Source organism: Chinchilla lanigera, unplaced genomic scaffold (assembly GCF_000276665.1).
Source record: "Chinchilla lanigera isolate Chin_1 unplaced genomic scaffold, ChiLan1.0 scaffold00066, whole genome shotgun sequence".
Taxonomy (NCBI): Eukaryota; Metazoa; Chordata; class Mammalia; order Rodentia; family Chinchillidae; genus Chinchilla; species Chinchilla lanigera.
Genome location: NW_004955467.1, coordinates 10030701 through 10043884, shown reverse-complemented (window position 1 = coordinate 10043884; position 13184 = coordinate 10030701). Strand labels below are relative to the sequence as shown.

Here is a 13184-nt window from a genome sequence, read left to right as displayed (position 1 = left end):
AGGAGAAGGAGGGGGAGGAGAAGGAGGAGGAAGAAGAGGAGGACGAGGAGGAGCAGGAGGAGCAGGAGCAGGAGAAAGAGAAAAAGGAGGAGGAGGTATTTGACATGTCTTCTGAATTTGAGGGCATATGGCAATTTGTGTTTGCTATTGTTCTGGAGATTTTTGAATGAAGGAATCTCATTGGAGTTTTTGAATGAGACACTTTCTCGGTAAAGAGTGAAAAGAAAGGCTGGAGAAACTGTAATGCATAGCGTCTTGAAAGAAGATGGAGCTATTTCCCACTTATCTTACTTCTCTGCAGCCTTTAAGGGATGTAGAAGAGAGTATCAGTGGTTCCTATGGCTGCACATGGAGAAGCATGGAGGTTAGCAAAGGGGCAGAAGCTACAGGACTGCAGGTTTTCAAGGCTAAACAGTGGAATAGATAATCTATTCCATTGACATTACACTGGGATATCACACGGATGGAATATGGCTCCTTCTCTAGGAGCTTTTTTTTTTTTTTCCTAGCAAGCATGAGCATGCAGCTGAATACTGATTGCTCTGAGAAAACCAAACATTGCCTGTAGTAGAAGGTAGCAGAAAAACCTTTGACCAGACACTTAAATTGAAATCCTTCATATTATGGTGGCTTCCTTCATCAAGTACATATCAGAGGATGAAATTCAAAGAGAGAAAGAAAATTTATATTGAACTGGAAAAAATGAGTGATTAAAATGTTGGAGAAAAAAACAGCACCAATATACAGCCTGTCTGGTTGTGTGTGGTTTTGGAGGAGGCTGGGTCTGAAAGTCCATGAAGCCCAGCAGACTGCTTGCAACGCCCCCACTGCCTACATCCAGTGCAGTACTCAGTGGTCTGCTTGCTTCCACCATCTGCCAGCATAATCAAGGACACACCTCACCTCAGCATGGACAGCTGCCGCAGCCTGGGGTGTACTGACAGAGGCTCTTCTGGAGCTGGTATAGGGGGCATCTCACAAACCTGTAGTCTGTGAAGCTAGGCAGAGAGCAGTGACTTGGGGTGCACAGGGGGCCATGGAAGCCGGGAGTGGCTGGAGTGAATATAGCTCTGGGTGGACGTGATTGACTAACCACATCCAGCAGGGAAGATGAGGCAGGACTCAGCATTCACGAACAAAAACAGGAGTGTGGAAACGAAATAGGACTTAGCAGTGACCCACTATCCTTCCCCCATATCTTGTGGGTTCTAGCACTGCAAACCCTGAAAAGAAACTACTGATACGGGAAAGAAAACTAAACCAACGCCATTTTGTGTTCTAGTGCCATTTTAAAGCTTAAGTTTCTATTTCCTTGTTTGTTTTTTGTAAAGGTTGTCATAGTTACCTAACTGGATACTACCCCATGCTCTGTCATAAGACTGCTTATCCCCTATGTAAAATGTCAAACACCTTTGTTCCTTTGTCACAAGCTAAGCCCATGCTTTGTAGTCTTTCTATAGCTGCACTAAATCATATAGACCCGGAACTAGAACTGTATAACTATTCACCCCTCCTGCCCTTCAGGTTTTTGTCTGTGAATGCTGTGTCCTGCCTCATCTTTCCTGCTGGATGTGGTTAGTCATCTCTAGGGCCATATTTGCTCTAGCCACTCCCAGTTTCCATGTCCCCCTGTTCATCCCAAGTCACCGCTCTCTTTGCCTAGCTTCACAGACTACAGGTTTGTGAGATGCCCCCTATACCAGTTCCAGAAGAGCCCCTGTCAGTACACTCCAGCCTGGGTTCAGCTGAAGCACCAGCCTGCCTTGCCCAGAGAAGCACATTTTGTGAGAACCAATGGGAAGGAGCCTGCATTGCTGGAAGCTATTTCCTATGAATTCATGGCATAAGCTGGGGATTGGGAGCTGGGGCTATAGCTCAGTGGTGCAGCGCCTGTCTGGCAAATGTGAGGTCCTGAGTTCAATTCCCAGTACCCACAAAAAAACTAAAAAGCATAAGCTGGGGATGCAGTTCTGCCATTCAGCACCTAATTAGTGGCTAGGTTTTCTAGGTCTTACTTAAGAATAAAGGATCGTCCTGTGTTGTAAGGATGGTTTTCTTCATTGAACAGGTGTGTGGTGCCTTTATCTCAGAAACAAATATTTAAAGCAGATTTTTATTGTACCTAGTTAATTGTGTCAGGTCTTTACTCTTCAATGTTTTTCTGGCTGAAAAAGATATTGCCTAGATATTGTGTAGGTGTATACCCAGATGGTCAAATATTTATGAAATATTTATACTGGCTTGAAGATCCTGTAAATCTCCATGGGGAAAAAATGTATCAAAATAAGTGGAAGTCACTCTATGGCATTTCAGTTAAATAAATTGTTTAAAGTACACGTGCACACACAAAGGGCAACTGAAACGAATGGACATTTCTCAGAAGTACAAATACATGAAACATACATGGAAAAAATGTTCAACGTTTCTGGCCATTAGAAAATGCAAGTGAAAACAACACTGAGAGTCCATTTTTATAAAGAATGGCTGCCACCAACAACCAACCACCCAACCCACAGAATAACACATGCTGGCAAGGCAGCTGGAGAAAGGAACCCTTCTACCTGCCCGGCAGGAATATAAACTAGTACAACCACGATGGAAATCAGTATGGAGAGTCCTCAAAAACCTACAACTAGAAATTGCATTCAACCCAGATATTCCCCTTCTAGATATCTACCCAAGAGAGTTAAAGACGCCATATTACAGTGATACACACTCACACATGTTTTTTTTTTTTTTTTTGGTTTTTCTCCGGTACCGGGAACCGAACTCACGACCTTGCACTTGACTCACACATGTTTATAGCAGCACCGCTCATGATAACCAAGTCTTAGAAGGGCCTTGTATGTCTATCAGCTTATGAACGGATAACAAAAATGTGGTATTTATACACAGTGGAGTACTATTGTGCCATAAAGAAGTATATATTTGAGTCATCTGTAGGAAAATGGATGTATCTTCTTTTTTTGTGTGGTACCAGGAATTGAACTCAGGACCTTGCACTTACCAAGCAGGCACTTATAACACTGAGCTATATCTCCAGCCCAAAAATGGATGTATCTTGAGATGATGTTACAGGGAATAAATCAGACCCACAAGGTTAAATATCACATAGTTTCTCTTATATGAGAAACTCAAAGGATAAATTATTTAAAGGACAAAATAAAAGATGGATAATAGGAAACAGGGCAATAGGTCTTTGGTGAAGGGGACTAAGAGATGGCTGAAGCAGGGCTTAAAGGAGGGAAAGAGGAAGTAAAAAACAAAAAACGAAGACAGGCTATACACATATATGAAATCCCCAAAATGAGTGTAATCATTGTGAACTACAAACATGTACTAAGGAAATTTTAAACACATGAAATATTCTCTCTAAGATCTGGCTATCCACAGAGAGCTAATCAAGACACCTACTCTTATTCAACATACTGATGGAAATCCTAGAAGAGCAATTGAGCAAGACAAAGAAATAAAGAGCAGCCACACTGGAAAGAAGTCAAATTGCCACTGTAAATGCCATGATCTTATATGTAGAAAATCCCTAGAACTCCAAAAATACTAGAATAAACAAATTCAGAAAAATTTCAGGATACATGTAGATTAAAATACTATTCAAATAGCCAAGCTATGGAAACAATCTGTCCATTAACTGATGAATGGATAAAGAAAATGCAATACATGCTCACAGTGGGATACTATGCAGTCATAAAAAATGAAATCCTGGCATTTGTGACAACATGGATATATTTGGAAGACATTATGTTAAGTAAAATAAGCCAGGTATAGAAAGACAAATATTGCATGATCTCATATATATGTGGAATCTAAAAAAGGTGTTCTCATAAAAGCTGAGAGAACAATGGTGATTACCAGAGTGCAGGGAGGCTACAGTTGGAGAAGGTATGAGGAACGGCTGATCGATGGAAAGAAGGCCGCTACTAAACAAAAATGATTGAAAAATTGTGGACTCGACCCAAGAGGGTTTCTAGAGCAATCAACTCTGCCACATAGAACCCCCGCCCCCATCCTATCAGGAGTGAGTCCAAGGGATTGATGCACAGAAGGAAATGAAAGAACCAAGCAGTGACACGTCTCAAGAGCTGAAGTATAAATATAAACTTGGGCTCCTTTTCTAATAGTGGGATGTATTGAAAGGGAACCTGGGTACCTCACAGAACCGAAGGAAAAAGAACTGAGCCGGGTTTCACCTGGCCTCGAGAATCCTTGGGGGCTTCGTTTCTTTTCCTTCTCTCTCCGGTCGCAGTGCTGGGAAAGGGAGAGCGGCCCACAGGCTGAGCAGATAGAGCAGTTCATCTGTTGCCGTCTCATTCATTTTTTTCACCAAAATCGGCAGGGGATGCTGGCGCTTATCTTCCATCATCGGCGGGCGGTGTGTTCAGCTCCTGGCTGGGTGACAGCGGCCTGGGGAGCGCTTGCCAAGCTGGCGAGGGTGGGCCGCGCCTTCGCGGACTGCTGGGAAGACCTCCTGGGGCCAGAGAGGGTGCTGGCTAGCGTCTGAGCGGAGGGGGAGGGCAGGGGCGGATCCCGGAACCCCCGCGCCGGGTCTCTGGTCCGGGGGCGGCGTCCTGGGGGCTGGGTCTCAGATCCTTTTAACTGCCGACCTCCCAGGTCCCGGCCAGGTCCAGGCGAAATGGGCAAGTACACCATCCGCGTCGCCACCGGGAGCTCGCTCTGGGCGGGCTCCGCCAACTGGGTGCAGCTGTGGCTGGTGGGCGAGCACGGGGAGGCGGACCTCGGGAAGCTGCCGCCGCCGCTGCCCGGCAGGGTCGGTGCGGGTCGGGCAGGGACAGGGGGCGCGGGACGCGGGGCGCGGTGGACGAGGGCCGGAGAGGCCCCGATAGGAAAGCGGAAAGCAGCGGAGCACGCTGCTGGGGGGTCCTCGGTGGGGGTGGACCTGACACCAGCTGGGGGGCGACTGGGGCGCCAAGGAGGCCGGGGCCGGGCAGCGCGGCTCTTCCCCTCTCCAGTCCCGTCTCTCCCGGGTGTGCTCCGAGGGGGCGAGCGGGCCAAGCTGCTCTGGAGGCTCCTCGGAACCGCGCTCTGTCCCGCAGAACACCAAGTGGGAAATCGACGTCCCTCTGCACCTGGGGCGCCTCCTGCTGGTGAAGCTACGCAAACGCAAACTCCTGCTGGATTCTGACTGGTTCTGCAAGTGGATCACGGTTCAGGGCCCCGGGACGCAGGACGAGGCCCTCTTTCCTTGCTACCGCTGGGTGCAGGACGACGGGATTATCTGCCTGCCGGAGGGCACAGGTGGGGCCCTGGGGAAGGGGGTGCGGCTGGAGACCGCAGCGGTCGGGGAGATGCACAGTAACGGGAGATGAGGGAGAGGGAAGTTAAAGCGTGGGACTGGGGAGGGGGCCGACGGAGAGGTCCGGGAGCGGGTGTGGAAGGAAGGCGAGAGCCCCTGTGCGCCCTGCAGCCCGGACTGTGAGTGACGACCCCCAGAACCTGTTTAAGAGACAGCGGGAGCAGGAGGTGGAGGACAGAAAGAAAGTGTACCGGTGAGTGGGAGAAAGTCTCGGCTCCCCTACCAGATCCCAAGCCCGGCGCCCCACTCACCCCGCAATCCGTGTTCTTCCTCCAGCTGGGGCTCCTGGAAGGCTGGGCTGATCCTGCCGATAGCAGGGAGTACGCGGGAGGACCTTCCGAGGGACGAGCGGTTCCTGGAGAATAAGAATTTAGACTTCACCTTCTCTCTGGCAAAAGAGTGAGTGCCACGTTGAGGTCGGACCCTTTGTTCTTAGGCTGCAAGGCAGGATCTTTCTTGATCTTTGTGCACACTTTTTTTTTTTTTTTTTTTTATGTAGGTTGAAGGATTTGGCTATTAAAGGAACACTGGATTTTGCAACTTGTGTAAAAAGCCTGGAAGATTTCAAAAAAGTATTCCCGAGTGGAAAGACTCCCCTGGCTGGTCAGTTACCACACCCTCCCTAAACTTGTGTACAGAATTCCGAGCAAGGGATCTGAAAGAAGAGGGAAGGGAGAGTAGGAGACGTTCGTCAATGGGACGGAGAGCTCAGGGCTCACACTGCCCTCAACTCATGTCCTCAGTGCGGGTCTCTGATTGCTGGAAGGATGACGCCCTCTTCGGCTACCAGTTCCTCAACGGTGCAAACCCCGTGCTTTTGAGGCGCTCTAAGAGCCTCCCAGCCCGGCTGCTGCTGCCTCCAGGGATGGAAGACTTGCACACCCAGCTGGAGAAAGAGCTTCAGGTGCTGTGCTCCCTCTGTGCTCCAGCACCTTTCCTCCTACCCCTCCTATCTCCTTTGTGCTCCGTGTACGCCAGCTCAACTATATTCTCTACCTGCACTGAAGGCCTCTCGGCTCTGGCGCCAGATAATCGTTACAAGGCACTGCCTTGAGTGTTACAGAGTTTTACTACCGGTCCCTGGGTTTTCCTTTCCAGATATCAATATATCCCCCCAATTGTGACCCCAAATTGTCTCTAGACACTGCCAGATGTGGGAGGGGCACAGAGTGCCTCTAGTTGAGAACGGTGATCTAAACAATCTTTCCTCCATTTTCTTTTCATTTCCCTCTTTCTCATCTACATTCATTTCTTCCTTCCTAGTGAAATGTATCTCAGTCTCAGCTCTAAAAGCTCAAGCTTCTGGAAAGGAACCGCAAGAAAGACTGGGAGAAGCCTTGGAGAGCTAGACTTATTTGTGTGTGTTGCGGGGGGCGGGGGATAAAGGAAACATTTTGTGCTACCTTTGGCCAAAGCTACGGAGGAGGGAGAAGAGAAGACGTTGGTTGGGAGTGGTGGTGTATGGTGGAAAGCCAGAAATTTCAACTCATAGAGCTTAAAATCTGGTGGAAAATATTGAACATTAAATCTTGCATTCAGAGCTTTGGTTCTGGGGCACACAGTTGGTGTTTAAAATAAGACTTGGAGGGGTTGAGGAAGGATCCACCTTGGCAAATGAGAGAAGGTCCAGAAGTGATTCCAACATCTTTGTCCTCGCTCTTGCCCCTACAGGCTGGATCTCTGTTTGAAGCTGATTTCTCACTGCTGGATGGGGTTAAGCCAAATGTCATCATTTTTAAGCAGCAATATGTGACAGCCCCTTTAGTTATGCTGAAGCTACAGCCGGATGGAAGACTTTTACCCATGGTCATTCAGGTAAAAGGACCCAGGTATCTTTTTTCCTGTGTATTGATCTCCTTTGGGGACTTAGATACACAGGTCTTCAGCTCCCATCCTCTCTCCTGCTTAGCTCCAGCCGCCTCAACAGGGACACCCTCCACCTCTGCTCTTCCTGCCTTCAGATCCCCCCATGGCCTGGCTCCTGGCCAAGATATGGGTCCGGAGCTCTGATTTCCAGCTGCACCAGTTACAGTCACATCTGCTTAGGGGACATCTGGTGGCTGAGGTTATTTCTGTGGCCACAATGAGGAGCTTGCCCAGCCTGCACCCTATCTACAAGGTACTCCTGCACCTCTGTCGTTTTGTATCCAACTACCCTTTCTGCTTCACACTCCTAGCCTCAGTAGGGATCTATCCAGGGTCTAACATTGTAGCATATTAGGTTAGCTTGGCTGCAATCTTAGTGGATGTGTACACACACACATACCAGTGTGCTATGGAAACACCCAGGCACACATTTGCTATGAGTTGGGGAAAGAGAACAGGTTTTACAAAGGAACTGAAATTTTGACTGAGGAGGTTGTCAGGTGGATAGCGAGGGATGGCGACGTTCCAGAGAAAGGGCTATGTAGGGGCGAGAAATGAAAGGAGCGTGGATAATGATGGATGTGAGGTGTGGCTGAAGTGTAGGACGATGGTTATTGGAGTGCTAGGTGGGGGCAAAGGGAAGTGGGAGAAGAGGAGAGAAAAAGTCGTATTGCTTGGTGGGGAGAAGAAGCAAGCGCTTGGCTTTGGCCGTGTGGAATTTGCAGTGCTACAGAAATCCATTTGGAAATGTCTGGAGAACAACTGGATAGAGGGGCCTGGAATTGCTGGAAGAGATCAGGGTGGATTTTATCCGGAAATAGAAGTGTCTAAAACCATTGTACCAAAAAAAGCCTTGTAGGGTTTGTAGACATAGCAGGACACTTGGCCCTGGATGTAATTTTAGAGTGTCACAGCCTTTAAAAATTGAGCAGGGAAGGTGGAGTGAGAGAAAGCACCAGAGGCGGGATACCCATTGAGGTTAGGGGAAAAAACTAGTGTGATTCATGGCATCAGGAGAAGAAAATGTTTCAAGAACGGATATAGTTATCTGCCTCAAAGGCTGAGGACAGGTGCTGTAGAGTTACAGAGAAAGGCTACCTGGATTCATCAGTGTGGACGGCACTGCGGAGTACACTGACCGGTGCTGTCTCCAACAAGGGAGGCACTGGAAGCCTGCTCGGTGTGGGCTGAACGGAGTCTGCAGTGAGGAAGTAAAGGTAATGTGGCTGCGAAGACTTCCTGAAAAGGGGAATTGAGACAAAGAGCCTGCTGGAGAGGGATGCGTCAAGGAAAGTTTCCTTCTATGGGGTGTCCAGTGCCAAGCACGTTTGTATGGTGTGTGTAGGGGGCATGAGGTGCTAGGGAGGACAAAAGCGGAAGGGCTCCTGTGGTGAGAACCCGCTAGATTTTGTGATGTGAGACCAGGAATTCCCGTGATTCTGAGAAAGAGTATGAGACTGTGCAAATAAGTGAACTCCTAAAACTTTGATTTTGGAAGATCTGAAGAAATATTTTTCCAGCTCTCTCTTCCAAGTCTTTCCTCTCATCAAGACCCAGCCTCTCCGTTTTTCTTCTTAAAATGGCCAGTCCTTTCACTTACCCTCCCACTGGGATTCTAGGAACTCTTATTTGTGCTGCATTTCTCTTCCTCACAATCAGCTCCTGATCCCCCACTTTCACTACACCATGGAGATCAACACCTTGGCCCGGAGCAACCTTGTCTCTGAATTTGGAATTTTTGATCTGGTATGGAAAGGGATGGGTGAACAGGGAGGAGGGTTCCATGTTAGAATTCCAGTGGTGGTCCTCTGCCCCATCCTCTCCCAAGTTCTGCTTCCTCTACCAAAGGCCTCGCCATGATCTACTGTATAACTGAATAACCTCCCGGTTCTACACTCTCTCTCACCTGGCTTGGCTAACCCTACTTGGTTCTCAGGTGGTGAGTACAGGAAGGGGTGGCCATGTGGAGATTCTCCAGAGAGCCACAGCTTGTTTGACTTATCGTTCCTTCTGTCCTCCTGATGACCTGGCTGACCGTGGGCTCTTGGATGTGAAATCTTCTCTCTATGGCCAAGATGCCCTCAGGCTGTGGGGAATCATCAGTCGGTAAGGGTGACACAGGGAGGGACAGACTGAGGGGCACTGTAGGTCCTACCCTGGCTGCCTGAGACTGAGCTCCTTCTTCCCTTGGGAACAGGTATGTGAATGGGATGGTTGGGCTTTTCTACAAGAGCGATGAAGCTGTGAAGCATGATCCAGAGCTGCAGGCATGGTGTAGAGAAGTCACTGAGGTTGGACTGCAGGGGGCCCAGGACCGAGGGTAAAGCATGGATCCCCCCGCCCCCCGCACCATTAGCTTGTCTCAGCACCCAGTCAGCAGTCTACCTTTCCTACAGCATAAGACATTTTTGAAAGGTAGAGTATTCTTTGATCTCCAGAGCTTTCAGAAATCCTAACAGTCATTCCTGATCTTTCTGGCTGTTCTCCTTTCTCATCTTTCCGTACAGTGTTCTGCCTCCTCATGAGCTTTCTCTGGAATCAGATGCATGATTTCTCGCAGTTATTTTCCCTTCCTTATTCCCATCCTTTTCCTAGAGCTCCCAGGTTCATTCCAAGAGCATTAACATTTGAGTGCACACTATATGTGAATGACAGAATCTAGAGCCCAGGACCACATCAAGTTCTCTTACGTACCCCCAGATAACTTTCCCTGCTGCTCTACAACTTTCTCTGGTCCTGGTCTCAGGTTTTCTCACTCTCTCCATTTCACACAGGTTCCCCCTCTGCTTAGAGTCCCAGGCTCAGCTCTGTCATTTTGTTACCATGTGCATCTTCGCGTGCACCGGTCAGCATGCTTCTACCCACCTCGGCCAGGTAACCTGTGTTCCCTGGCTACGGGGATGAAGAAGATGGGGGGCAGTGTCTAAATGTCTGAGCTATAACTTGGGCTTTGGTGTGGCTGTCCTACCTGCAGCTGGACTGGTACTCCTGGGTCCCTAATGGCCCCTGCACCATGCGGAAACCCCCACCCACCTGCAAGGATGTGACAGAGCAGGACATAGTGGATTCCCTGCCTAGTCTCCAGCAAGCCCGTATGCAGAAGACTTTCATCAACTTCCTTGGCAGACAACAACCCGCCATGGTTAGAAGCAGATGTCTAGATCATGGCGGGTGGCGGCGTAGTGGGGGGGCTGGTGGTGCTGCTTGAGTGTTCTTGGCTGAGAAGCCCAAAGTGCTGAGCTATCTTGCCCCACACCAGGTATCCCTGGGGCAGCATACGGAGGAATATTTCTCAGGTCTTGGGCCCCAGGCTGTGCTGAAGCAATTCCGGGAGGAGCTGACTGCCATGGACAAAGACATTGAGGTCCGGAATGCACACCTGGACCTGCCCTATGAGTACCTTCAACCCAGCAAGGTGGAAAACAGTGTGACCATCTGACAAGCTTGCACCCTCATCCCCAAAGCTCACTGTCTCTAAGTTGATTCATTTTTCAAATTTTGCTTTTTAAAATTTGTCTCTGCTTTGCTAGTTGTACTACCTTTAGTAGTATGCCTAAACTAGTAGTACCACTTTTCGTATAACTACCCAGCCCTATGAATCTCTAAATAGTTTACTTTATTGCTGTTGAATATTTTTCTATTGTGAGCAAAGATAAAGTTTTTCTATATGGTAGGTATTTGGTTTGTCTTAGTGGTCATGCTATAATTACAGATCTCTTTTCTGTGGTTAAGGGTGATACTTTATTTGTCCTTAGGGTTTGTCAATATTTAGTTTGTACTAGATATTATTACTATAGCCACAGTGACATAGTTGTTGGCAGACTTTCTAGCTTCTACCACTGACTTTTGGGCCTTCCCAGTGCAGATCCTTGATACAAACTTGCATGAGACATTGTCATGGGCTCTAGGCCTCCAGTTGGACGTGTGGAGGACATTGCTATGGGCTCTAGATCTTCAGCTGGACTTGTGCAGGACATTGCCATAGGACCCAGGCCCTCAGCTGGATTCTTGGGGTCTCTGGTGTATGGACAGATCTCTTGCACTCTTTTGCATTTGACTCTTTGGGTGAATATTATAAAATAATCCTATAAATTATGTGTCCTCTATTAAAATGTTTCTTTTGCAAACCCTGACTACAACAACTGGTCATGCATGTTTTGCATTGTTTTGTTCAGCTCTTCTAGCTTTTTGTTAGTGTCTTCTGTAGCCTCTGAGGTCATTTGCTTATTTGGCCAAATATCTTATTAATTATATCTTCTGTGAGTTTTCCAAATGCCTATTGATCTGTTTTGTTATGTTCCCTGATATCTTTTCAAATAATTTGGGTGTGTGGCTTTAGGTTTCTTTCTTTTTAATGCTGCACGGATCAGCTTTTGGGGGACTTAGGAGTTTTTGGAGATAAGATAAGAGGACTTATCTTTTCATATTTATAGAGTATGTATGTGTGTGTGTGTATGTGTGTGTGTTGAGGCTTACAGGTTGATTGTAGCTAAATGCTTTGTTTCTAGTATGGAGACTTCTTTAATGTCTATTTTCAGTTATTTCTTCTGGGTGTGGCTAACTATTGGTCTTTGGCTCTTTCTTAAGATAAAACTACCTCCGTTTACTTGAGAAGGGAGGTTGCAGTGTTCCAGGAACAGCCCACAGTATTTATAATGCCCCAAGGTAATCCAGATATTGGTATCCCCCCCAAAATCAATCAGTACCAACAACTGCAAGGCAGGGTGATGTGGTGAGGGACAATAGTTCAATGTGGCAGAAGACAGCAAAAGCAGCAAGAGCAGAAGGGAGAGAATAAGCCTGTTTTCCTCTCTTATACTGTGTGCAGGACACCTGCCCTCGGGTGGGTGTAGCACTTACATCATCTCTGTACCCTCCTTTTGCACAGGCTTAGGATGTTTACAAAGTGAGGACCCTGACCCTTGCTAAGCCACTTAATTAAACTTTTCAAGTTGACACAGTGAACAACATCCTAGAGTGGTAAGGGCTTAATTCACCATCATACAGTCTAGATTCAGCCACCTCTGAAAAATCCCCGTGACCACATGAAACTTGGGGGGGGGGCATCTAGACACAAGCCAAAAGGTGGTAAGGCATGTCCTCACACACTAGGATGTAGAACTGCTGAGTTACTTAGCTAAGCTTGTAAACTTCTCAAATTGACACAACATATCAACTATTAAGGACCAGAGCTTCCCCAAAGAGAACTGCAGCCACCCTCAGTGATGGCAAGGACCTGAGCTCCTGGTTCATATCAGGAAAGCCAGTGTGACAAGCTTCTCCAGGAGAATCAATAGCACACCATTTCCCCCTCCAGTTTTCTTTTTATGCTGATGTCAGCAATCCTCAGGTGGACCATCCACGCCCAGCACCAAGCTGATTCAGTTCATCTGGGTGTTACAAATTTACCATTAGTTGATCCAACACATCAGTGCTATGGCTTGTGTCTAGATGTCCCCCAAAGTCTCATGTGGTCATAGGGATTTTTCAGAAGTGGCTGAATCTAGAGTGTGTGATGGCGGATTAAGGGAGTAAATGCTACACTTGCCCTAGGGTGGGTAGCCTGCATACAATATAAGGGACAGAAAGAATCTTGTCTTCCCCTCTTGTCACTTTTGCTGTCTTCCATCGCTATGAATGGTTGCCCCTCTGCCATGTGCTACCCTGCCTTGGAGCCAGCTGATTATGGACTGAAACCTCTACAAACTGTGACTAAATAAACCTTTTCTCCTTTAACTTTGAGTCTCAGGTATTTTGTCTCAGCAATCAGAGAAAAGTAACTAACTCAACCATCACAGAAAACAGACTACATAAGTAGGCTCCAAATAGAAATTTGGGAAATTAAAAATTCTATCAGAAGTATGGGCAGCAGAAGTGATCATTGTGAGTTCAAAGTATCTGACCTTGAAGACATGGCTGTTGTTGCTGATGGATTAATGACAGATACTTTAAAAACAACCAGAAAACATTAAAAAATGGACCAAGC

At 47.5% G+C, this 13184-nt stretch overlaps 1 protein-coding gene across 2 annotated transcripts; it reads left to right on the top strand.

The window, feature by feature from the left end:
* Positions 1–4095: 4095 nt before the first annotated feature.
* Alox15 (arachidonate 15-lipoxygenase) lies at positions 4096–11093 on the top strand. Of its 2 annotated transcripts, none has more exons than XM_013522022.1 (14): positions 4096–4450; positions 5073–5274; positions 5444–5525; positions 5609–5731; positions 5832–5935; positions 6076–6236; positions 7004–7147; positions 7242–7451; positions 8858–8944; positions 9135–9304; positions 9396–9518; positions 9973–10072; positions 10173–10340; positions 10458–11093. In XM_013522022.1, the coding sequence occupies exons 1-14, from the start codon at positions 4358–4360 to the stop codon at positions 10635–10637; spliced, it is 1947 nt and encodes a 648-aa protein (XP_013377476.1). In that variant the 5' UTR covers positions 4096–4357; the 3' UTR covers positions 10638–11093. The 2 variants fall into 2 exon arrangements, with proteins under 2 accessions (XP_013377476.1, XP_005399638.1); XM_005399581.2 differs by lacking the exon at positions 4096–4450 and adding an exon at positions 4562–4786.
* Positions 11094–13184: the final 2091 nt, after the last annotated feature.